At 36.4% G+C, this 27,582-nt stretch overlaps 1 protein-coding gene across 4 annotated transcripts; it reads left to right on the forward strand.

Annotated features, from left to right (window-relative positions):
- Positions 1-267: 267 nt before the first annotated feature.
- Positions 268-27,309, forward strand: LOC127447931 (protein phosphatase 1 regulatory subunit 1C-like). Of its 4 annotated transcripts, none has more exons than XM_051710158.1 (7): positions 268-419; positions 1,284-1,489; positions 4,556-4,616; positions 15,295-15,329; positions 15,683-15,740; positions 24,946-25,101; positions 26,930-27,309. In XM_051710158.1, exons 2-7 carry the CDS (start codon positions 1,409-1,411, stop codon positions 27,022-27,024), a joined length of 486 nt encoding a protein of 161 aa, XP_051566118.1. In that variant the 5' UTR covers positions 268-419; positions 1,284-1,408; the 3' UTR covers positions 27,025-27,309. The 4 variants fall into 4 exon arrangements, with proteins under 4 accessions (XP_051566118.1, XP_051566114.1, XP_051566117.1 ...); XM_051710154.1 differs by lacking the exons at positions 24,946-25,101; positions 26,930-27,309 and adding exons at positions 22,328-22,531; positions 23,952-24,936; XM_051710157.1 differs by lacking the exons at positions 24,946-25,101; positions 26,930-27,309 and adding exons at positions 22,328-22,531; positions 23,952-24,936 and having other exon boundaries at positions 1,397-1,489.
- Positions 27,310-27,582: the final 273 nt, after the last annotated feature.

Consider the following 27,582-nt stretch of genomic DNA (forward strand, 5'->3'; position numbering starts at 1 on the left):
GGATAATATGATTTATTCCCACCACCCAAGAAACCCTGAATAATTTAAAATCCATAAATGATGTGCCACTGTGATCAAGCATGTTATACATTATAAAGAACATTCTCTTGCCTCACAATTTAACCGTGCCTGTGAAGGGAAATCTGGCAATGTGATGCGCAAAAACTGCCGACAGCATCCTGAATCAGGATCATAAATAATGTAGGAAGCATCAGCAAGGTCCCGGCGGGGGCTTATATTGCATTGCTCTGAGTGTTGCTAATGATAGTGAGAGAGGAGGCAGAGCACTTGCTATCTGAGCGTGTCCCAGAGCGGACAGAGAACTTGTACTGAGAAGACCCAAAGTAAAAGAGGAACAGCCACCCAAGGAAGGACATATCTGCTTCTGGGAGGTGTATGGGACACAGGATTACAGAAAAGTGAGTGGGATAACATAGGTCTGGGAAAGACGGACTAATTATTAGTTCTTTATTTGCATATCTCTCTCTCTCTCTCTCTCTCTGTCAACAAAGCTTTATTGGCATGATTGTCAGAATTGACAGTAACACTTTACAATAAAGTTCTATTTGTTAACATTAGTTAATGCATTAGGTATCATGACCAAGCAATGAACAATATATTTGCACAGTATTTATTAATCTTGTTTAATAATAATTTATAAAAGATACTATTGTTCATTGTTAGTTAATGTTAGTTCATAATGCATTACCTAATATAAACATATACGTCTTTTAATTTTTAGAATGTATATGTAGAAATTAACTTTAACCAAAATTAATAAATGCTGTTCAAGAATTGTTCATTGTTTATTCATGCTTATGAATACAACCTTATTGAAAGTGTATCCGCATTCACAATATTTTAAAGTTTATGTAGGATTTTTAGTGCCGAAATGGACAACAAAAAATTGTGAGAAGTACATTCAGAAGTATATAAAAAGGAGAGAATAATAGACAGAAACAAGGTAAAAAATAGAATGCAATGGGGATTAATTTACATGCAAAATATGGTTTATACAAAATATATACAATTGTCTTGTCAGAGTAATATATCAGTCCTTACAGTAATAAATGTACGTTATTGGTTCTCTGATTCAAGATTCAAGTTTCTTTTAGCCTGTAAGCTTTACATTGCCAAAGCAATAGTATCATTATATACATACACATTTACACACTTATAAGGGGGGGGAGTTTTACACAGATGTGTATGGAAATTTTATGCATGTTGCATGTCTGTCTGTCTCTCTCTCTCTCTCTCCCTCTCTCACCCACTCTGTGGAGTAGGGGAAGGCGGGCTGTCCAGGAGGGAGAGTAATTTACAGGGGCTGATAAGTAGGGTCCAGTTTGTCTCTCTCTCTCTCTCTCTCTCTCTCTCTCTCCCCATCTCTCTCCATCAGCTCGCTCTCAACATGGAGCCCAACAGCCCCAAGAAAATTCAGTTTGCCGTTCCACTTTTCCAGAGTCAGTTGGATCCCCAGGCGGCTGAGCATGTAAGTAGAGAGAGGTTCTTTTATTACATTGTGCCTAATGGAGACTGGCCTGCAGAGGTCTTCAGCTCCCTTGAGACCCCACTGAGCATTGGGTCAGTGCAGATTGCTGGCAAAATCAGATTTATTATATGATGTCATAGATGAAGTTTTCTGCAGGGATTGTAGTGCTTTGTAAATATGTAATTTTCTGTCTTTGTATGTGGGTAGTTGGCATGTAACGTGCCCATTGTCTTGTTTTTTGTTTTTGTTTTTTATCAACATCAAGATCTTAGGTAAAAATGTATATGAATGTATAAGGGAAAGTGTATATCTTAAGCCCTGTAACTGGTCACCTTTTCAAGTTTTTCAACATTTTTAATCAGCTTTTTCCTTCACTAGTTTATTTTAAATTGTACTGAGCAGTAACAAATGAGTTTTAAAGAGCAAATATACAGTTAATGTGAGTTCATAAAAGCTGCATGCATAAAAAATATTGTTAAAAATAGTTTTAGATGGAGTATAGCACGTCACATTGCAATACATGCACACTTCTTAATGTTTATTGCTGTACTTCTACTGCAGCTGTGATTTATGTTTTCTGCTTTTTACTTTTTTAAACTGACCGACAAGTTAAATGTATTTTTTGTGCTAACTGACATAATGGATGACACATTTTGGGTGGATTGTCACACTGTAAGACAGGTCAACATCCCCAAAACTTTGGTGTATGTATAAATAAAAAATTTGCCATTAGGCTTTCTGCATCAAGACTGGCTTAAAGTAACAAGTCACAAAAAATGCTATTGTCGTTTGTAAATCGTCGTGCATGCAGAAGAATAGACACTTGTTGTGTTCCAGCTATATTAAAAGCTGTTCATTGATGGCTCCAGCAGTGAGGCTGAATGTCAGGCAGTAAAAGTGTTTGATGTTGGGTGCTGTTGCTGACAGTTTCATAACAGGAAAGTACTGATTTTATGTTGATGCTGGCTTGTCCAATCACTGGCAGTCTCTCTTGTGCTGAGTAAGTGCTCCAACACTATAGGCAGTATCCCCTCTTTTGCTTCTTGGACCCTTTTTAAAAGTATAGTTCCCCCAATAAGGGAAAATTCTGTAAGCATTAACCCTCATATTGCTCCCAACCCGTTTGGCTTTCTTTCTTCTGTGGGTGGTGAGTAAATGATGACATCATTTTAATTTTTGGGTGAACTATGCCTTTAATAAATGAGCATGAACCGTTGCAAGCTATCTGCAGATCAGAGCGCATGAAAGTGACCCTGATGTTCAGGTACAGTGTGTTTTACACCGCAGGGACTGAGAACAGATCACCACTGTTGAGTGTGAGCTCATGTTGTTCCACATGTGTTGAGACAGCATGTTGTAAGATCAAAACCCGGCAGCCTTCTTCACGGAATTGATTGTATTGACCCTATTGAATCACCCAACAAGCGCTGATGTTTAGACACACATGTAGGGTTATGTGGGGTAAATCAGTCAGCATGAACATTTGTTGCATCTGTTATTGTTGAGTAACTTGTACAAAAAAGTACCATGGTACTACTCAATCTAGTCTCATTGAATCATGTTACTATACCTACAGTATGTGTTTGCAAAATGCGTTTCAGGTAGCTCTTTGTATGCATTGCAGCACCCTCCTGGTGAAATGAACACTAAAAGCGCAACAGCTATGACTTTTATTCACTTTCACACCAATCACATGTAAAACGGTTGTCACTTTCACTTTTTGGCCTGTTTCTTACACAGTGCTATCTTATGACATCAAAACACTTTTACTAAAGCGCATGACTTGAAAGGTGATACATTTTAATGTTTGCATTACATAACCAACTACATTTACAAGCTTATTCGGGCACGATTAAATTGCGTGTTAGCTCAACTGATAGAGCGTTGCATTCATGATGCAAAGGAGCTGGATACAATTCCTGACACGTGAGGCAAAAGCATCATAGAAGCGCCACAAAATGACTTGGTTGCTTTAAAAAAAATTGCCTTTTTGATTTCACAGGGTGCTTTCTATGACCCTGTTGGTTGGGTTTAGGTTTAAGGTTTAGGGTAGGGAGGTCGGTTTTGTTGATTTAAAACTCAACAGAGCATTAACCTTAAAATCCTCATCTGTGTGGGAGAACTTTTAACTCGCTTTTAGCGCCATACAGGAACGACGCAATATCATTTGCAAATATTTCACCACAGGCATGTAACTTTCATGAGATCAGGCTGGTACTACTACCAATGTCTTTTGGCCATGTACCATGACCAATTTGAAGTCATTATAAAATACCAATGAATGCACACGTGATCGCAGATTTAAATTAATGGAAAAGTTCACCCATAAATTAAAATTCTGTCCTAATTTACTCACCCTTATGTCAATCTAAACCCACATGACTTTCTTTCATCATATTGCAAGTCTTCTAAAAGCAGGCAACGCAAATTCTTTTGTGTTCTGTGTACGAGCTTCTTTCGTGAACGTGTAAAGGATGATTTTCACTGAAAAATGGCTGAACTTTTTGGTTGTTTCTCACCAAAACCTGACATTTGCCTTCAGAAGACTTGAAAATGTCACGCACAAACTGCACAGACTACTTTTATGATACTTTTGGATTCTTTTTTAAACTAAAGTGCTATTGAATTGAGATGACAGACCATGATACTGATTTATTTTTTTCTTTTTGTGTTCCTCACGGGTTTGGAACGACGTGAGGGTGAGTAAATTATGACTAAATGTTGAATTTTCATTCTTGGGTGAACTATTCCTTCAATGTCCCAAGTTACCATGTTGCTTAGCAACTGTACAGTCTAAAGATAGGCAAATGAACTGTTTTACTTAGTGGAATAATTGTTTGTTCCAACTCTTCCAAATCATATTTATTTTTTTAATTTTATGATAAGCCACTCAGGACTGTAAGTTACAGGGATTTTACCATCATAGACTTCACTCCATGCCTAAGAACACCTCTTACCCATGGTAAAATGACTGTAACGCATGGACTGTCATGGCTTTTTGCTTTTTTGTTTAAAGGGAATATCACTACTACTACTATTTTTCTTTCTTTCACTCCCTGACCACAGATTCGGAAGCGCAGACCAACTCCAGCCACACTGGTCATCTACAACGAGCCCAGTGCATCAGGTAAGAGCACACTTAGCATTTAATATTACTAAGTAGCATGCTTCTTTATAGAGACTAAATGCAAACACGGCCATGTTGAACCACAGCCCTTCTGTGTAACTTAAATACATGTAAATTAAGATTAAAATCTTCAAAGAGCAGCCTGTCTCTAATTAAACATGTCCTAATGTCCTCTTGTGCATGTTTGCTCTGGCTAAATGTTCATTCCATGTCATTAACATCTCTGATGCATTACGCCTAGAACTCATGACTGCTCTTTCATAAAGAAACAAGAGTTGGTTTTATCTGAGCACCATTTGGAAGTGTTGTTCAGGGTCTACAGTAGTTACTGCCAGAAATGCTTTTAAACAAAAACATGTTTGCGTAGGAGCCAGCTTTATTGTTATGAAAATATGCCCTCTCCAATTTTCATGTACAATCATTATATGATATTGAGGGAGGAAATGTACTCTTCTTGTATAAAGGACAACATGATAGGTCCGCCGAGGTCATTTCGTGTCAGAGCGCCTGTAATCTAGCCTTGGGTAGGAACAGCGCAACACACTGTGAATGTGGTAATGGTCAACGGGCTGCTATCAGCACAAACAACCCACCTATGGTGTCAGCATAAGGGACTGGCCAGGCCGTGCAGTAAATTAAGCAACACTGTGAATGTTGCAATGATTTTGTTGCACTGTACTGTATATTTAGCCATTAAAGTATTTAACAAATTTTTTTTTTTTTACTCAGTATAGTTTTAAGATCCTTCCTTGTCAGATGTCCTGCATTAAGATATGTTTTAATAGTGTCTAAGATTTAAAGTTGAGTTTTTAGAGCCATTTTAGAGCAAATATATAAATATTAAGATATATTTTGAATACCGTCAAAACCCTGAAAAATTTTAAGGTATAATATATTTAGGCTATGTTACTTAGCCCCTCTTATACATCACGATGGCGCCGTGGATGGCCGCCTCGGTGTGGAGCGCTTCTATTGTTTTGTTGTTTTTGTTTGTTTGTCCTGTGTTTAGTAATCTTTTTCCAGTCAGCTTTACCAGAGACGAACTGCTGAACATTCGACAGCATATACCAGTCAATCTTTTCCCGGATTTTGAATATTCAGATGTTTTGTTTGACATTTTAGTCGGAGGCGCGGCTGTGCTGTTTAAACACGCTATGAGATACAGGCGAGGAAGACGAGCAGGCGCGCTGGTCAAGCTCCGTCGGCGGGGCTTTCGAACAATGCTGCCAAGCATTCATCTTGCGAATCTCCGCTCTCTTCCTAACAAAACAGATGAACTACATCCTGCACAAACAAGGACTTTTCAACCTCTGCTGCCTTGTGCTTCACAGAAACCTGGCTGAGTGAAGCCATTCCGGACATCTGCCGGGCTTCCAGCTGTTCAGAGCGGATCGCATCGCGGAGTTAACGGGGAAAACGAGAGGTGGTGGAACATGCTTTTACATCAATGAAAGTTGGTGTACAGATGTAACAATGTTAAAGAAGATGTGCTGTCCTAATTTGGAAGCGCTCTTTATTAACTGTAAGCTTTGCCACGCTGCAACAGCTGGCTGATCAAATCACAGACACAGAACAACAATACCCGGACTCAGTTATTATTATTCTTGGGGTTTTTAACAAAGCAAACCTCACAAGTGAACTGCCCAAATACAAACAGCACATTACATGCCCAACCAGAGACAGAAATATACTGGATCATTGCTACACAACAATAAAGGATGCATATCGCTCTGTTCCTAGAGCAGCTTTGGGACTATCTGATCACTGTCTGGTTCATCTTCTTCCAACCTACAGACAGAAATTAAAATCTGCTAAGCCTGTACTAAGGACTGTAAAGTGATGGACCAATGAAGCAGAGCGGGAACTACAAGCCTGCTTCGACTGCATGGATTGGAGTGTTTTTGAGGCTACAGCCACAGACCTGGACGAGCTCACAGATACTGTTACATCATATATCAGTTTCTGTGAGGATAATGCGCATTCCTACTAGGACTTATTTAACATTTAACAACGACAAACCATGGTTTACAGCGGAACTCAGGCAGTTTCGTCAGGCCAAAGAGGATGCTTACAGGGGTGGGGATAAAGTCTTGTACAATCAGGCCAGGAACACACTGAACAAGGAAATCAGAGTGGCTAAAAGAAACAAGTTTTCAGCTTACAACCCTGCATCAGTGTGGAGTGGCATGAAACAACTTACGAATTACAGGACTCCTACCCCCAACCCTGTGGTGGACCAACAACTGGCTGACGACCTGAATGTGTTCTACTGTAGATTTGAAAGACCCAATCTCACACCCCACACCCACGCTGACCTTCACTTCACACAAACACCAACACCTCCTGCAACCCCCCCTCCTCCCCCCTCCTGCTACTCAACCTGCACTTAAGATCTGTGAAGATGGTGTGAGCCGCGTCTTTCGAAAACAAAGGATAAGGAAAGCACAGGGCCCAGATGGCGTTTCACCTGCATGTCTTAGATCCTGTGCTAACCAGCTGGCCCCCATCTTCACACAGATCTTCAATAGATCACTGGAGCAGTGTGAAGTCCCATGCTGCTTCAAATGTTCCACTATCATCCCCATCCCAAAGAAACCAAAAATCACAGGACTTAATGACTACAGACCTGTTGCCCTGACGCCTGTGGTCATGAAATCATTTGAGAGACTGGTGTTGGCCCACCTGAAGAACATCACTGGACCCTTTCTAGATCCCCTTCAATTTGCTTATCGAGCAAACAGGTTTGTGGATGATGCAGTCAACATGGGATTGCATCATATCCTGCAACATCTGGACAGACCAGGGACATATGCAAGGATCCTTTTTGTGGACTTCAGTTTGGCTTTCAACACCATGATCCCAGCTATTCTCCAGACTAAATTACACCAACTCTCTGTTCCCACATCTATCTGTCAGTGGATTACCAGCTTTCTGACAGACAGGCAGCAGCTTGTGAGACAGGGGAAATTCACTTCCAGCACCTGTTCAATCAGCACTGGTGCCCCCCAGGTATGTTTGCTCTCCCCACTACTCTTCTCCCTCTACACTAACGACTGCATCTCCAAGGACCCCTATGTCAAGCTCCTGAAATTTGCAGACGACACCACTGTCATTGGCCTCATCCGAGATGACAATGAGTCTGCATACAGAAGGGAGGTTAAACAGCTGGCTGTCTGGTGCAGTCAAAACAACCTTGAGCTGAACATGCTCAAAATGGTGGAAATGATTGTGGACTTTAGGAGGAACCCCCCAACAATGTCCCCCCTCACCATTCTAAACAGCACTGTGGCATCAGTGGAGTCATTCAGGATCCTGGACACTACCATCTCACAGGACCTGAAGTGGGAGACCCACATTGACTCCACTGCGAAAAAGGCACAGCAGAGGTTGTACTTCCTTCGCCAGTTGAGGAAGTTCAACTTGCCATAGGCGCTGCTGATACAGTTCTACTCAGCGGTCATTGAGTCTGTTCTTTGCACTTCAATAACTGTCTGGTTTGGTTCAGCTACGAAATCAGACATCAGAAGACTACAAAGGACAGTTCGGACTGCTGAGAGGATTATTGGTTGCCCCCTGCCCCCCCTTCAATAACTATACACTTCCAGAGTGAGGAAAAAGGCTGGAAAAATCACTCTGGACCCCACTCACCCTGCCCACTATCTTTTTGAACTGTTGCCTTCTGGCTGACGCTTCAGAGCTCTGAGCACCGTCAGGCACAGGAACAGTTTTTTCCCCCAGGGTATCCATCTCATGAACAGTTAAAACTGCCCCTTTGAGCAATAATTAATGTGCAATACACAGCTTAATCTTTTTATATTATCCAACACATCCTACCTCTTCTGCCATTACATTCCCTTGCACTGTACATTACCGATTTGTATTTAGATTTGCACTACGTATGTGTGTGTGTATGTATGTATATGTATGTGCATTTGTGTGTATGTATGTGTGTGTATATGTATGTATATGTATGTATGTATGTATATGTATGTATGTGTGTGTGTATATATATATATATATATATATATATATATATATATATATATATATATATATATATATATGTATGTGTGTGTGTGTGTGTGTGTGTGTATGTATATGTATGTATGTATGTGTATATGTATATATATATATATATATATATATATATATATATATATATATATATATGTATATATTGTCTATTGTGTATTCTATATATACTTTTTTCTTTTCAATATTTATCTATTATTTATTCAATTTTAATTATTTTTTAAAAGTCTTGTTGCTGTTTTTATATTGTGTACTGGAAGCTCCTGTCACCAAGACAAATTCCTTGTATGTGTAAGCATACTTGGCAATAAAGCTCATTCTGATTCTGATTCTGATACCTACACTGATATCCCTCTAGAAGGGAACATCTGTGTAGTATTTATGCCAGAACTTTTGCCATCAAATCTATGTTATCCTGAGGAAATTCATCCACATGCGAACAGAATTTATACAGTTTTCCACTTAAGTGAAATGCCAATCACATTAATGTCACCAGTAAACACACTAACCTTGACCCTAATACCACTCAGCAGCCCACACGAGAGCCAGTGTTTTGGCAGTCTAAAAGATGTGAAATCATTCAATGCAGAGTCAATACTAATACAGCCTTCAACTAAGTCATGTCATAAGGTTCACTTTCAAAAGATTAGCGCACATGAATGCCACCACAATGTCGCAATTACTAGTGGGAAACTGATTTTCTTTAAAGTAATAGTTCGCCCAAAAATGAAAATTCTCTGATCAGTTACCCCTCATGCTATCCCAGATGTGTATGACTTTCTTCTGCAGAACACAAATGAAGATTTTTAGAAGAATATTTCAGCTCTGTAGGTCCATACAATGCAAGTGAATGGTGATCAGACCTTTGTAGTTCCAAAAATCACATAAAGGAAACATGAAAGTAATCCATATGTCTCCAGTGGTTAAATCCATATCTTCAGAAGTGATATGATAATACCTATCATATCACTTCTGAAGATATGGATTTAACCACTGGAGACTTATGGATTACTTTCATGTTTCCTTTATGTGATTTTTGGAACACATTTTTGGGTGAGAAACAGAACAATATTTAAGTCCTTTTTTAACTCTAAATCTCCACTTTAATTTTCATTTTCAGATATGAAAGTGAAACTAAACAGGCACCACATGTGACTTTCGGATGTAAAAGTGAAAGTGGAGATTTAGAGTAAACAAGGTCTTTAATTTTGATCTGTTTCTCAGGCTGATGGCTGGTCTTCATGATAAAGCTTAACCAAACCAATCTTGTTGAAGCCAGCATTGCCATCTGGCAGTTCTGCTTCAAAAGAGGGCCTTGTTATAAGCTCACAAATAATCTCCAGCTTCCCTATTAAAAACATTGACTGTTTCCTCGCTGTTGCCAGGTCTGTCTTCAGGGCCATACACCATGTCTCTCTGTTTTTTCAGCATCTCGCACAGTACTGCTGCGTTTTTTAGCGGCCGTTCACACCAAATACGTCCTTATGGTAAAGAAGGCTAGACGCTGTGCCACGTACAGAGCAGAATGCATGTGTCTCAAGATGCCTTTTTAACTTGACACAGCACCTAAAAATGCAATTTGACAGAAAAAAAAAAAAAAAAAGCGATATGAGGCGTAACAGTCAAAGACATTTGCATGTTTATTTAGAAAAGCAGTTGACAAACTACACAGCCTATTACAGGACAGTCAAGAATTTTTTGTTTTGTTTTAGTTTTCCATTCCCTCACAGTTATTTTGGGATCCCTCAAAATAGCTTAATCCATCCTTTATGAAAAAATAACAATGGTTTTACTACAGTAACCATAGTTCAACTAAGCTATTAATACCATAACCACAAAATTTACCAAGGTTTTACCACAATAACTATATTTGAATATGGTTTTGATATTTGTAGTAAAACTGTAGTAATAATACAGGTAAACCAGAATTGTAGAAATATAATCATTCTACCAAAAAACAAAGTTACTGCAGTTTTATCATAACAACACCATGGTTAACGTTTAGTGCATGTTTCAAAACCATGATACCTACCAAAAAATATGGTTACTTCAGTCATGGTTACTGCAGTTTTACTATAGTGAAACCATTTGTTTTCAGAAGGGCATTTGTCTTTTTGTTGCTGTTGTTTGTTTGATTGTTTGCTTGTTTTTTGTTACTGCAGTAAAACCTTGGTAAATTTTGTGGTTATGGTTTAACTACAAGTACCATAGTCTAATTATTTTTACTATAGTAAATCCATTGTTAAGTTTCGTAAGGGATGGAAAAAGCTATTGCATGGAAACCTAACCTATACACTACCACTACATATTTTTCAGAATATAAAAAAATATGGTAAATTATTTGCAAGGGAACGCAAACTATTACAAAGGCATGCTAAACTTATTGCGAGGGAATGCAAACTATTGTAAAGGCAAGCAAAAGAAAAATCCTGCCCTGTCCTCTAAGGGGCTCCGTAATTCTAAACAGCGTGGAAGGACAAAAACAAATTATAGACGCCAAGTTAGAAGACCTTGGACTTTTTATAAAGCACCTCGAGAAACTTGCGTATTGTTTCATTCATTGGGCTGTCTAATTTTTATTTATTTATTTTTAGTACAAGAGCGCATTTGGTCTACACGTCCCTTTACTTAACAGAAATGACATGCTCTTCAACAAAGTCTTCCAAACCTGACAAATGACTGGGAAACACTTTGAATTTCAGAGCAGTTTGTTTTTGTGCCTATAGGTCTCTGCTTAATGCTGACTGATTGCCGAGTGGTTATTTAAGTTTGTGGTTTTGCATGAAGAATGGCTGCTTATTTTTCCTGCTGGTTTTGGATGCAGATCGTAGGAGCGTGCTAAGGAGGTGGAGACGCACAGAGTTGCATTCACTAAACAAGCACCTCTTTGTTTGGTTGGCATTTCTTCATTGATTCAAAACACTTGGAATGGGTCCTTTATAAAGAACATTTTTGAAGCTTTATGGACTTATGTCACAAGAGAGCTCCTTGTCATAAAACTGGGCACTCTACTAACTCGCGAAAAGAAGACGAAGTTGAAGTACAGTGACCTGGCATGTTATTAGAGTGGTAATTTGGTGCAGTTTTTGTGGTCCAAAATCTGTGGCTTTTGGCTGGGACGTTTTGTGCTACCCATCTTTGAAACAAATTCCTCATTTGTGGAGCCAGTGGACTCATAAAAGCAGATCTCTTCTGGCTACTGTGGTTTACCGTGTGCCTCTTTTTCTACTTAACGTAAGGTCTGAAATCAGACTCCAGCATTTGCTCGGACTCTGATGATGGACTTAAGTGGCTATTAGGTGAGAGAATAGAGATAAACTGATGTTTTAAGAGAAATCAGGGGCTTTTAAAGGGTTCTTTCCACCTGCAACATCAGTATGAATAAGAGTTGATGCATTAAAGATCCACACAATGCATAATTGTTGTGACTGCATGAATGTATAATACGAAACAAACCATGTAGGAAAGAAAAAAACTCTTTAACATCTCAGTTATTTATAGAAAGCAATGAGATTTAATGGAGAGCAAATAGAGACTTGCTTCAAGGGATCGTTCACTCAAAAATCAAAACTCTGTCTTCATTTACTCACCCTCATGCTGTCTCAAACTCACATGACTTTCTTTGCTCAGTGGAACACAAACAAAGGTTTTCTGAAGGATGTATGATGTTTTTGTCCATGCAACGTAAGTCTTGCTGCCTTTATGTCCTTTTGAGTGCTTCAACATTTTGGACCCCATTGACTTAAGTTGTATGGACAAAAACACCTCATACATTCAAAATATCGAAATATCTTTGTTTGTGTTCTGCAGAAGAAAAAAAGTCATACAAGTTTTGTACAGCATGCAGAGGTGGGTAGTAACGCGCTACATTTACTACTGAGTTACTGAGTAACTTTTTGGGAAAAAATTTACTTTCAGAGTAGGTTTAAAACTGGGTAATTTGCACTCTCACTCAAGTAAATTTTGAATGAAATGTTTTTTACATTTACTTCGTTACAGTGGGCGGCGTTCCTGTCGTTACATTACTGGGTTTCATTTTAATCGATGCGTAATTTATTGAGAGATTATTGAATGGGACTTTTACGACAGCGGAAGTTCAGCTGCGCACGCTGTCACAGACTGTCACTCAAGCTGAGTGCATCACTGCTGCAGCATCAAGCCATCAAAGTGAAACACTTTCTTCGCGCCACACAGTGAAAAAATAGTTTCGTCATGGAATGCCTTCATTTTACACCAAGACAAGCAAATATTTCAAGATAAAATCTCAGCTTCAACTTAAGGCAGCACGTCGCTGTAAGTTGTGGCTCTAATGCTAACGCAGGCTTTTCTGTGTAATGTGATGGTCATTTTCAGGGTGATTCTGTAACTGGGCTCTTATGACATCAGTTTTTAAGTGTACCTTTTTAAATCAGTGCAGCAATATATCATTGCGCTTTGTCCCGCGTCCCGCATGTCATGAGCAGTATTTACCCTTCTACTTCAGGCTGATTAAGTGTATAAATCCATGTAAACATCCAAGTTAAGTGTAAATGCCTTTTGCTCTACCGAACGTGTGACTGACAAATGGAGCGCGAATAGACAGTATTTCTGCGCATGCAGCCGTGCACAGCGTGGGGCGCATGCGTGAGAGATGTGCGGGTGTGAGGCGATCGTATGGCGAAGAGAGTGGCTGTGTCCAAAATGATTAATTCATTCACTATTTCCTATATAGTGAATGGCAGTGAGTGCACTATATCTCAGCAGTGAGTGAATTGGGACGCTGACGTATACACCAAGCGTCACATATGAACTTTTAAAATACTTGGGCCTTACTTGTTATTCTTATTAAATAATATATTAATACAAGAAATCTTCATTCTGTTTGTCATTTTTAATATATATGTTAATATAAAGAGTAAACATATTTTATCAAATGTACATTATTGTATTTATATGTTCTACTTTAGTATCTTTAAACTCCAATACAAGCTGGACAGCGTTTCTGGGTGCATAGCGCCCTCATCCGACCAAATTATCATAATTTGCGTTATTATCGAATATTTAAATCAACCACAGAATTATCATTTCCACTGTGAGTTAAAAATAATATCACCTCAGTGAATTATTTAGTAAATAAATAATTATTTATCTTAATGGCAAAATTATGTATAAATATAAATAAAATGTACACTCGAAATTAGAGTGCATTGTGGGTTAGAATGAGTGAACAAAAGTAGGGAACGAGTGGCTCACTCTGAATTCAGACAATCCTATAAAATGGCATACATCCAAAATAGTGCACTATATAGTGGATAGAGGGCAGTTTCAGACAGTGTTTCATGGGGTTGTTGCCCTACGCAGGCTGCGTACTCTGCATTTATGGAGCTGCGGTACTGCTGTACGGAACTAATTATCTAAATTCTTTCGACACTGAAAACTGTAACTACACTGAAATAAGAATCCACGCAGGACTTTAAAAGCTATGAAATAGCGAAAGTAGGCATTAATAAAGCATGATCTTGCTTTGGTTTATATTTCAGCATTATATATAATGTTTCTGTGGGACATTTTCACCGTTATAATTACTAGAAACTTTTCCAAACCTCTCTTCTTAATGACAAATTCATCCACATCTGACAAGAGCCCTTAAAGGAATAGTTCAACCAAAAATGAAAATTCTCTCATCATTTACACACCCTGAACATAAATGAAGATTTTTAGGAGAATTTCTCAGCTCTTTTGGTCCATGAAATGCAAGTGAATGAGTGCCAACATTTTAAGGCAACAAAAAAAAAAAAAAAAATCAAATAAGATAAGATTCTTATCTTCAGAAGCGATGTGATATGAGAATGTGTGGATGAGAAACATTTGAGAGAATTTTAATTTTTGGGTGAACTATCCCTTTAATGTGATAGCTCAGCCATAATTTAATATTCTGTCATAATTTCCCTACCTTCATTTTGTTCCAAACCCATGTGACCTTCTGTATTCTGTGGAACACAAAAATGTTAGACAGAATGTTAGAGACTGACAGTCTCGATCACCATTCACTTTCAAAATATTGAGAAAAAAACACATTCACTGAAAGTAAATAGTGACTCAGGCAAACATTCTGTCTAATATCTCCTTATTGTGTTGCATGGAAGAAAGAAAGTCATACGGGTTTGGAACAACATGATGGTGAATGATGACAGAATTTCCATTAATAATAATAATAATAATAATTCTGTAATACATGTTAAATGTGTATTATGTAATGGAATATAGGGGAGTTAACGTCTATTATGTCATTTGTGAAAGTAACGAGTTACTCACTACTTGAGTACTCTTAATTGAATACTTTCTTACTCTTGCTTAAGTAATTATTTATGTTAGTACTTTTACTTCTACTTGAGTAATTATTTTTGTAAAGTAATTGTACTTTTACTTGAGTACAGTTTTTGGCTGCTCTACCCACCTCTGCATGAGGGTGAGTAAACGATAAGGAAATTTTCATTTTTTGGTGAACTATCCCTTTAATTATGTTAACTTTTAGAAGTACATTAGCACATAGATGATTTTAAAGCTAACAAACATGGACTTAAAGCCACAAAACTCAACAAAAAACAAAACATTAACAGGGTCCAACATTGACATTAAAGTTGCTCTATTCTTTTTTCCCCTTCAGGCAATGACAAGCAGACTACAGGCAGTCAAATGGAGGTGAGTATACTCAAAAAGCATCCTGCCAGTCTGCTATAACAGACACAAGACATAAACAAGTGCGTTGGATTTGATTTCCCTCGCTCCTGTCTGCACCAGCACCAAATAAAACATCACAAGGTATTCCTTTTCAGCCGTCTTAGTGGACATGGCGGTTTGTAAGCTAAGCCTTGGGCTTATGCTCTGCAGAGCTCCCATGTTAAGATGTTCAGCAGAGGGCTTTGGAAGGAGATGGATGGAGCTCTGATGCAGTTGTCATTGATTACCTGCTGGAGCAAAACTCCTGAAATAGAGTCTGCGTGAGATCAGATACCCCTCTCTCTCATGCTGTGCTTTTTCACTTTCCCCGTCAGGCCCAGCTTTCTCCCGCCCAAAGGAAACAGAGCGTATACACACCACCTACAATGAGGGGTATGTGCCCACACCCATCCGTATTCAATCGTGTGATGTTTTAGGCTCTTATTAAATCATATAATATGGGTCATTCCTGTTATGCAGTACTTTTTGATCTCTGTAATTTAAAAATAAATAAATACACTTGTGTTGAAATTTTAGGAAGAATTTCTTTAAGGGTATACCAGACTTTCAAAAATATGTTGTGGTCAAGTTCATGCACTTAACGGGATAGTTCACCCAAAAATTAAAATGATCTCATCATTTACTCACCCTTATGCCATCCCAGATGTGTGATTTTCTTTCATCTGCTTGACACAAACAAAGATTTTTAGAAGATTATTTCAGCTCTGTTGGTCCTCACAATGCATAATGGGTGCCAAAATTTTGAAGCTCATAAAGGGAGCATAAAAGTAATCCATAAGACTCCAGTGGTTAAATCCATATCATCTGAAGCAATATGATAGGTGTGGGTGAGAAACAGATCAATATTTAAGTCCTTTTTTACTATCAATCTCCACTTTCACATTTTTCTTCTTTTGTTTTTGCCGATTTACATTCTTCATGCATATCGCCACCTATTGGACAATTTACAGTAAAAAAGGACTTAAATATTGAACTGTTCGCATTTAACCACTGAAGTCTTACAAATTACTTTTATGCTGCCTTTAAGTGCTTTTTGGAGCTTCAAAGTTCTGGCCACCATTCACTTGCATTGTATGGACCTATAGAGCTGAAATATTCTTCTAAGGATCTTTGTGTTCAGCAGAAGAAGGAAAGTCATACACATCTGGGATGGCATGAGGGTGAGTAAATGATGAGAGAATTTTCATTTTTGGGTGAACTATCCCTTTAAAATTGATTAATTACTACTTTAGTATTTACACAATAGGTGGAACCTGTGGAAATGGAAATAAAGTGCTAAAGTTAATCATTGCTCAGAGAAGTATTGAGAACTGGCTTAGATGAGGGTGTCAACTTAATTTTGTTTAATTTTAATCATCTTTTGAAATAATATAATTTCTGTTATTTTACAGGATGAAATGTTTTAGAGTGAGATAACCAACTAATAACAAAAAACAGCACGGAGTTCTTAAAACTCATTCCTAAAATTTACTGATGTTTGTGCTGCTGTGTTCACACCATAAATGATGTCATTTCCTGGAGGATGATAATGATATCATTAAAGAACTGGCTTTTGTTAATTAAAGGGATATTACAGAATACTAACAGGATGGAAAGTACTATTAGAGACATAGGAAAAATCTATAAATTTATTACTATTAGAAAACATGACAAAAATGGCAGAATCTGCTCAAAAATATATTTAAAATTTACAAAGAAAACCAACTAAAATGAATTTAGTCTTTTGAAATTGTGTTTAATATTTTATCCAATATTTTAAGACATAATTGATGGGGACATGAAAATGTACTGCATAGTAGGAATGACCCATCTATGCCATGTGTGTATGATCCACAGTACACATACTCAATCATGCCATCTTCTTTATTAACATTCACATTTCATAAATTTTAATGACAAAGGAACCCTGGTAACCCACACATTCAGCACATTCAGTAAGCTGCACACACTGCTCCTGCTTAAGTCACGAATAACAATGCAGTTCTTCCTCTGTTAACTACATACAGTACATAATGTATATTAAGATGCTATGCCGCCTGTGCCGCTGTCGTGTGTTATGAGAAGTAACTTCTTTCAAAGGCTGAAGTATTTTGCACTGACACTGGATCAGTGCAGTACTGTCCGGTCAAAACATGTTTCTTGATTTGACTTCCTTATTTCAGGTCTTGCCTGTATTTATTTTGTTCTTTGATTCATTCATTTCCTCATAATCTGAACTGTGTTTCCTCCTTCCTGGTTTTTAGCTAAAATAATTTTGTTTATTAGTTTATGCATTGTTTTTAGTAAGGTGTCAGCAATGAATCCAAGACAATGAGAATTATGTGTGATACTGTTTTGAAGTCCACATGCTAAAATAAAATTACTTTATCATATTTTAAGACACATTTTAGGGATAATGGGTGTAAATCCCAAAATGTGATAGTGATAGGCTATCAGCAATTCTCCATGACATGCAAACCTCGCAATAACCTTTGGTGTGTCATACTGTATATAAAACCAAACTATAAGGTTAATCTCTTTGAGATTAGATACTGAGGAATACTTAATCCAGATCCACACTGGCTGTGTGCACACTGCAGCTAAATACTGTTCTCACACACTGACTTTTGAGTGCCTAATTTCGTACACAGTTTGGTTATTTACAGGAATGACAACTTCATTCTTCAACTAAACTTACTCCTGACAAATCCAGGTAGTGACAATCACATTTACAGTACATTTAAATCTTTGTCGTGTTTCAATGCAAGAATACGTTTTCTGGCTCAATATATTTGTCTTGCTTTCCACTAAAAAACATCCTTAAAACAAGAGTCATTTCCTTGAGAAACAAAACTGTGTGAGACACACTCATTGAGCACTTTATTAGGAACACATATACACCTACATGTATGTTCAAGCAATTATTTAATCAGCCAATCGGGTGGCAGCAGTGCAGTGCATAAAATCATGCAGACACGGGTTAATGCTTCAGTTAATGTTCACACATTTACGGCTGTCATCCACACTGGAAAGGCATTGAAAATAGAGACTTTCGACAACGCTTTCCATAACTGCATGCTTTGAAAAACGATGACATTATGAAACTGAACTGCTTAAAAAACAAAACATAGTAGTTTACTAAAAATATGTCACTACTATTTCTTTGGTCAAAATAGCTAAAACCAAACAGGTTAAACCTTCGGCATCCTCGTTTCTTGTACAGCAGCGAGACATCAGAATGTTATTAAGGTTATCACTATATCAACAATCATAGATTCCAGAGTGACTCCTGTAGTCCATACACACATGGAATGATAATTTAGGATACACTCCCGTATTTAAATGTAATTGTCACTTCCAAAACTTTGGCGTGCACGGCAGCAGTGTGCACATGGCCATTGCTTTTCTTTTCCTGTAGGGTTCCCACTCAAGTGCCAGTAATGTCAGACATCTGTGTCATTTTATAACTCTCTCTTTACCAAAGCTCATGCAATGTTTGCAGTCGAGGTTTTAAAACAATTAATGGGGGAGGGAGAGTGGTGGAGTCGGCCTCGCTGACTCATGGGCTAGGCCATTTCCTGGCATGGACGTGCTAAATTCACATTAGCTTGAGCTATTGATTAAAGTGGGAGGAGGAGGGGAGGGGGGGTATACATCATTCTAGAAAGATGGCCTCAAATGGATAGCCTGGCAGAGCAGTTTTGAATGAACACTCAGCATCCTTTTGGTAGGTGCGAGGCAGAAATGGCTAAAGCAATCTGATTTGCTGAAGTGCTAAGCTAGCTGGCAGTGCTGGACATTGGCAGTCATGGTGCAGTGGTCCTCAAAGTCTTCCTTGTTCCCTCCCTTTGCCAGGGATGCAGAAAAGTTTTGAGAAGAAACTCAGTGTAATGTCAACAGTAAATCAAAGTTGTCACTATTTACTTTCTTAAAAGAATATTCTGGGTTCTGTTCAAGTTAAGTTCATTCAACTGCATTTGTGGCATAATATTGATTACCATGAAAAATACCTTTTTCTTAAAAAAGAAAATAAAAAGGTTACAGTGAGGCACTTACAATGGAAGTGAATGGGGCCAATGTTTGAGTGTTTAAAGGCAGAAATGTGAAGCTTATAAGTTTACATGAAAGCTTGTGTATTTTTTGAGCTGTAAAGTTGTTTAAATCATTGTTTTTATGGTCGTTTTAGGGTTTACAGCATTACGTCGATATGGCAACAAAGCTGTAAAATTGGCTATAACTTTACGTTTACAAATTTACATTTACAAATATCTTACATTATGTCTTATGGAATAAATCCTTCAGATTCTGGATGTAAAATGGGTTGTGCACATCATTTCAGCTTTTTCTAGGGTGAAACTGCAGAGTATTTTCTCTGCTTTTGTGCTATAATTTTCTGAATTTCTGTGAGTTATTGGAAGTTTAAATGGAATTATCTGTGTTTTACATTGATTTTAAATTTTAAATCATGTTTTTTTTCTTTTTCGAGCTATTGATTTATAATAAATTCTTTCACAACTAAATTCTTAACCCAAGCGTTAGTAACACACACATAATTATGCCATTACATCCAAGTATACATTAGGCATTCTTATATCAGACAGTAATTTTTACCATTGGATGTTTGCAGAGCTCAAACCTTCTGAAAGCTCTTAAGATGCTTTCAGGCCTGCTTAATGAGAGAGGTACTGTATCAGTTTACAGAACATTAGCTCTCTTCTCTGATAAGTTGCTAAGAAAAAGGACTGGGCGATATACCGAATATGCATGATATAGTAAAAATGGTGTTAAATTTTTTGTTTAGCCATTAAGTGTTATGCTATTAGACTAGTTTTGTGATCTTTCCTTTTCTTGCAAGAATGCAAAAATGCTGTTAAGAGTTGGCAACTACTATATACAGTATATATATATATATATATATATATATATATATATATATATATATATATATATATATATATATAAAAATTTAAGAAATTGATGCTTCTGTTCACCAAGGATACAAAAAATCTATCACAAATACTGCCAAAATCAATTGTAATGTTACAAACTAGCAAATTAGTTTTTCTGTTTAAAATAATTCTTTATATTTGTATTTATTTACATTTTTACCCGTGATGTCAAAGCCCTATTTTCAACAGTCTACTAAGAATATGCTGTGTCATCTAAACTTTAAGAAATCAATTCTAATCATTCATTTGGTACTTTTTAGCACTTTTTAGTTGTTGTTGTTTTGTTTTTGTTTTTTACTTATTTTTAGAATTATTACTATTATTATTATTAGAACAGTTAAAAATGGCTGTGCTACTTAAACCGATAGTTCACCCTCTCAATATTTACTCGCCCTCATGCCATCTCAGATGTGTATGACTTTCCTTCTTCTACTGAACACAAACAAAAACGTTTAGAAAAACATTTCAGCTCTGTATGTCACAATGCTAGTGAATGGCAACCAGAACTTTAAAGCTCCAAACAGCACATAAAGGCAGCATAAAATATTCCATATGACTCCAGTGATTAAATACATATCTTAAGAAGAGATGTGATTAGTGTGGGTGAGAAACAGATCAATATTTAAGTCATTTTTTACTATCAGTCTCTACTTTCACTTTCACATTCTTCTTCTTTTGTTTTTGGCGATTCACATTCTTTGTGCATATTGCCACCTACTGGGCAGGGAGGAAAATTTATAGTAAAAAAGTATTAAATATTTATCTCTCACTCACACCTGTCATATCACTTCTGAACACATGGATTTAACCACTGGAGTCATATGGATTACTTTTGTGCTGCTTTTATGTGATTTTGGAGCTTCAAAATTTTGGTACCCATTCACTTGCATTGTGAGGACCACAGAGCTAAAATATTCTTCTAAACATCTTTGTTTGTGTTCTGCAGAAGAAACAAAATCATACACATCTGAGTAAATGATGAGAGATTTTTCATTTTTAGGTGAGCTATTCCTTTAATGAATGGTGGAAATCTTAATACAGTGTATTTTTTTTTTATTTTTTTTTTTTTTACAGTTGCTGCAGTATTGAGGACACTTACATTTCCTAGAAGTCACAATTCCTTTTTTTTTTTTTTTTTTTTTTTTTTTGAGAGAGAGAGAGAGAGAGTCTTGAAGGCTATTCCATGCACTTCTCTTTTGAAAGAAGAAATCAAACTAGATCTAACCAGGACAGAGAGGGAAGTTAACGGCCCAGACAACAACAAGAAGATATCAGAGGCTCTAGTTTGAGAAACAGACCCCTCACAGGTGCTAAACTGGCAGCTTCAATGACCAGTATATGCCAAACACTTACTGTACATTTCTGCAAGTAGAGGATTCTTGGATGAATGGAGCGTTTGAAGAATACAGCATTTTTTTAAATAGAAATAATCATTTGTAACATTATAAATGTCTTTACAGTAATTCTTCATCAATTTAACCTCTTTGTTAGTAAACAAAAGCATTAACTTCTTTCTAAAACCAAAATGTCTTAGTGTTCTAAAACTTCTTACAGGTGGTGTATATATAAAAATGATTGAATATCATTCTTTCTTATGTTGATATAGGCCATTTTAGAGAAAATACCAGTACATAAATTTGCTCTGAAATATTGTCTAAAGGGTGAAAAATACAGAAATATGTTTTAGCTATATCGTCCAGCCCTAAGCTCAACAAGCAAAAGAAGCATGCTGTAAAATAGGCCAAAAGCACAGTTAAAGCCTACACTACAAGTTTATTGTAAATACTGGGACTTTTTGTTAGTGTATACACTGAATATTTCACTTGCTTGAGAAACATATTACACAGCACACATGCATCTCGTAAATCATTAATTGTCCATTTCATGGTTGATCGTTGTGTGCAGTGCAGATTCATTTCATACATTTGAATGGGGCTGAAAGGTCTCACACTTTCAAACACACTGCACACCTGCGCTGATAGCCTGTGTCCACTGTGTGGCGCTGTGCTGTGTATTCTGTGTTGAGTGCAGAGTTGCAGCTGGTGGTGGAGCAGCACTATCAGAGGCAGGAGCAGCAGGAGGCGGGGCTCTCTGACAGCCCAGACACGCCCAGTCCAATCACAGCACAGCATTTTGACAACCAAGCTCAGTCGGCCAATCATAACAGCTCAGAGCCCAATGGCAATGAGTCTTATGTCAGTTCTGAGGGGCAGCCAGGCAGCAGTGGGGATGGGGGTAAGTCCAGAACAAAACTAGCAAGCAAAGTGAGAATATTGTTCCTTTTGAGCAATATGGTTAGGACTGTACAATCCCTTATATGTGACAAAAACAGATCCTTCAACTCTCATCTGGTGTAAAAAAAAAATACAAATAAAATATAATGAAAATGTATGAAAGACCTACTAAATAAAATAATTCAATGAATATATTGTTAATAAATAATAGGCTATTCCATGAAAAAACAATGATTATTGTAAAAAAATAAAAAAAATAAAAAAAATAAAAAAAATATTATATTATATATATATATATATATATATATATATATTTAGCAGAATACTATAAAAAACACAACACTTATTGTAAGAAACTTCATTCCATGATATCTGCTGTCATAAAACTAGTACTGCATTTAAATAGTTTGTGGAAAAACTCACAGTATTATTATGAAAAAGCTCTGCGGGGAAAATACAAAATTAGTCTATTAGGTGTCATTCATAAATTAAGCCTGTTCTTAATAAAAGTTACTTTTGGAAATGCTTTTTTTTTTTAATTATTATTATGAAAAGACAATTATATAAATTCAGTACTAGTTTTGTAAAAGTGGATATCATGGAATGTTTTTAATATTTCAAAATAAATTGTTGCATTTGCTGTTCATTTATTTTCTTATTTAAATATTTCAAAATAAATTGTTGCATTTAACTTTTGATGTAATTATTTATTGATAAAATTATTTCAAAAAAATTGCTGCATTTTAATGTAAATTAATTTGCTTATTTAAAAATAAATTGCTGCATTTAACTTATTTATTGATTTAATTATTTCAAAATAAATGGTTGCATTTTAATATCAATTTATTTATTTCAAAATAAATTGCTGCATTTAACTTTATTATTGATTTAATTATTTCAAAATAAATGGTTGCATTTTAATATCAATTTATTTATTTCAAAATAAATTGCTGCATTTAATTTCTAACTATTTATTGATTTACTTATTTTAAAATAAATTGCTGCATTTAATTTCTAACTATTTATTGATTTAATTATTTTCAAATAAACTGCTGCATTTAATTTTAAATGTATTTATTTCAAAGTAAATTGCTGCATTTAATTTCCAATTATTTATTGATTTAATTCAAAATAAATGGTTGCTTTTAAAGTTTGATTTATTTATTGTTTTATTGTCATTTTGAGTGGTTGGAACCTCTTGCCTAGAATAAGTTTGTACAATAAAAGAGATGTAGACAAGCTGATTGCTCTGATGGTAGATCTACTGGACTTTACTGACAAGACTTTTTGTCTCTGTCTCTCCTCCACTTTTTTTTTTTTTTTTATATCCTCATTCTTTTTTTTTTATATCCTCATTCTTTTTTTTTTTTTTTTTTTATTCTTTTCAATATTATTATTGCCATTGCTTCATCCATATGCAGGAAACACACCAGACACTTCAGGAAGTGAGCAGAAAAACTTGAGCAGTCCTTCATCTGTCTCTCGATAGCCGAAATAACGTACCTGGCACACTGTAGACCCTTTCCAAACATTACTGTACCCTCCAATCTTTGGACTTGCTCTTCCTCTACATACATGCATTGTACTTTCTCAACTCTTTCTGTGTTCACTTCCACATCAATAGCTTAATTTATATGAAATGAAATGCTTGTTTTTCACTTTCAATTCTGTACCAATAATGACCTGTCCTGTTCATTTTTCTATTTGATTAAATGGCATTTGAAATATTTCAAATGTATATCTGTGGCATCAGAAAAACAGGCAGCATATTTTTGGCACTTTTAAGATAAGTTGTAATAATTTCTTTATGGTTTTAAGTTCACTTGTGAAGTAGAGACAAAGTAATAAACATTTGTTTGGAGCTTGAAATAAAAAAAAAAAGAAGAAATGATAAAAATAACTTTGAGTGAGTAATATTTATCTAATGTTACTGTTCTTTTGGTCCTACGCTGCCGCCTTCAAAATATTTGATCTTACTCATGAATAATTGGTTGAATATGTTATACGTCTAAACATGCATTGCATGTAATATGGCTTAAAGATTAAGTGGGTACTAGTCACTTTCACTAGCTTTGCTTCACTGATGCTCAGTTCCAGAAACATTTTTTGACTGCGCCAAACACTTCAACGTTGGCTCAACAAATGGCATGAGTTTGGGGCGAGACAAGCTGTTTATCCAAACATGTTCGAAAACAGTAGTTATTTCTGCAATTCTGTTAGCATTTTCTAACTATCTGATTGTACATCCAGTATTCTTCCCCATGATCATATAGGATGAAATTCAACCTTTGAATGAATTTGAGCTACCTTATTCTCTTTAAATATTCATCTGGGTCTTAAGTGGTAAGTTTTGTCCTTTAGTGGCTGAGACAGTGCCTGGTGCATGCTGAAACTCATAGTTTGTTCATCCTGCAGGTAGAGAGCACAGTGATAGCCAGCAGGAGGAGAGAGAGAGCCATCCTCCTCCCAGACTCTCTCAAAAACACCTGGACACTCTATCAGAGGAACCTGGAGATCTGTCGCCACGACGCAAAGACACACCTTACCAGCACCAGCCACCCTTCATTCCTGGTAGGGGCAATATTCATGAACACAAATTAATGCCACAGAAATACATGAGATAACATTTGGAAAAAGCTTTTTGTTTTTAACAGCAGTACTGTTACACCATTCAGATTTAGGGTAAGGTTTACATAGAAGAAGAAAAAAAAGGTTCCTGGTAGAAGATAAATTCCAAATAAGAAGTCATACAATTATTTCAATTAGATTTATTTATTTATTTTTTCTCCCCTTCTCTCCCCAATTTCCACTACTTAGTAGGTCCTCATGGTGGCGCAGTTACTCACCTCAATCCGGGTGGCGGAGGACAAGTCTCAGTTGCCTCCGCTTCTGAGACAGTCAATCCGCGCATCTTATCACATGGCTCATGGTGCATGACACCGTGGAGACTCACAGCATGTGGAGGCTCATGTTACTCTCCGCAATCCACGCACAACTTACCACGCGCCCCATTGAGAGCGAGAACCACTAATTGTGACCACGAGGAGGTTACCCCATGTGACTCTACCCTCCCTAGCAACCGGGCCAATTTGGTTGCTTAGGAGACCTGGCTGGAGTCACTTAGCACACCCTGGATTCAAACTTGTGACTCCAGGGGTGGCAGTCAGCGTCAGTACTTGCTGAGCTACCCAGGCCCCTTCAATTAGATTTATTTACATTTCTTCACTGAGCATAAATTAGTTCAAATAATTAATGCCAAAGCAAATGCAGTTGCTTTGCCATTTACATTGTTTAAAACTGTTTTGTTTAGTTTTTAGAGTTTGCACTCCTTATTCATTTTCATTACATACTTTTATACACATTTATTTAGAATTTATAACATTTTCTTTATTTAAAGATCACTCAATTCAATTTAATGGAAATGTTTCAAAAATGGAAGCGCATTTCCTCCAAACTGTGCTTTGGTTAGTCATAATTATGAGATAGTATGTCATATTTATGAAATAAGGCCAAAATTATGAGATAGTAAGTCATTTTTAGGACATAAAAAGTCATAATCATGAGATAAAGTTGATATGGAGAAAGTCATTATGATAAAAATGCTAAATTGAGGTTCTTATAATCATGAGATAAAGTCAAAGTCATATTTATAATAAAGTAAAAATGATGAGATAAAAGTTACAATTATGAGATAGTCAGTCATATTTAAGTGATAAAGTCATAATCATAGGATACTAATCTATAAATAATTCAAAGTTGAGTTACAAACTCATATTGATTGGACGTTTTCTCATTGCAGAGAATTATAGTGGCCTCATGATTTGTGTACTAATTGTTTCAAACATAGTTTTACTAAATTTGAAATACTTGCCTTATTAATTGAATCGCATAGAATTGTATAGTGCAAACACACCCTTGAAAGGATTTTAAGCAAGAAGTTTTGATGCAGAAAGAACAAAACAATGTGGCAGAAGTGACCTTTGATCCAACAGCTTTAAAATCTCCGTCAATCTCATGACTATAGCTGGATGCACCAGAAATCTTGGTTGAATGGGACTGTAACTGACAATTATGATATCTCATAATTATGATTTACTACCTCGTAATTTTGACTTTTATATCATAATTATGACTTAGTATCCCATAATTATGAATTTGTGTTCAATCTGACTTAGTATCTCATAATTATGACTTACCAAAGCACTTTTTCCCATGCGGTGAAAATAGGTTTCCATAGTAATAAAACTGAAATGCATTCATTTTAAAAATAGACTGAAATATTTTGTGATTGACAGACTGGGGTTATGAGCAAGGAAAAAACATTCTTGTCAACATACTTGTCATAATTTCTTTTAGAATTTCATGGCAGGTCATTCTCGCTCAAATCTCTTTTTCACAGGGGGGAAGCTGCTGAATAACTTGACAGAATCTTCTTCGCCTTTCCAGGAAGATGAGGAGAACAGCGGGGAGCAGAAAGTCCGTCAGGCAGAGTAACGACGAAGTGACATCATACATAGTATTGTTTGGAAGTTATTTTGGTTACACCTTGTTCCTATTTTTTTTATTTTTCTGTGTTGAAATTGTTTGCAGGTGAAATGTCCCAACTGTGTGCAGATTTTGAAAATGAATGCAGTAATTTCACTCCAAAATGCAATGGGATCTAAAAGTCTGAGTTTTTTTTTCATTTAAACATTGAAATAAACAGAAATTTTTGAATTTTGAAACATTTTAAGCAAAGAAGATGATGTAAAAAAAAAATAAAAAAAAAAAAAGATTAAATATTTAAGATTCTGCTCCATTTTTAGGTCGCTAATCAAACATAAGACATCAGACTTTTGGACCCCACTGTATATTCTCTTGTATTGTTTTGTTTTATTTTGTAATATTAACCTTCATGCTGTTGTATTTCATCATTGCCTGATGGCTCTTTAGTGTTTTCTATGAACTTCAAGTTGTATTATGAAAATGTTACATTACAAAACTGATGCTCCGCCAATGTTTTAGCAATACATGGGGAGGATTGCAAATCACATCCTAACGCATTATTTTTGA

This window comes from Myxocyprinus asiaticus, chromosome 11 (assembly GCF_019703515.2).
Source record: "Myxocyprinus asiaticus isolate MX2 ecotype Aquarium Trade chromosome 11, UBuf_Myxa_2, whole genome shotgun sequence".
NCBI lineage: Eukaryota > Metazoa > Chordata > Actinopteri > Cypriniformes > Catostomidae > Myxocyprinus > Myxocyprinus asiaticus.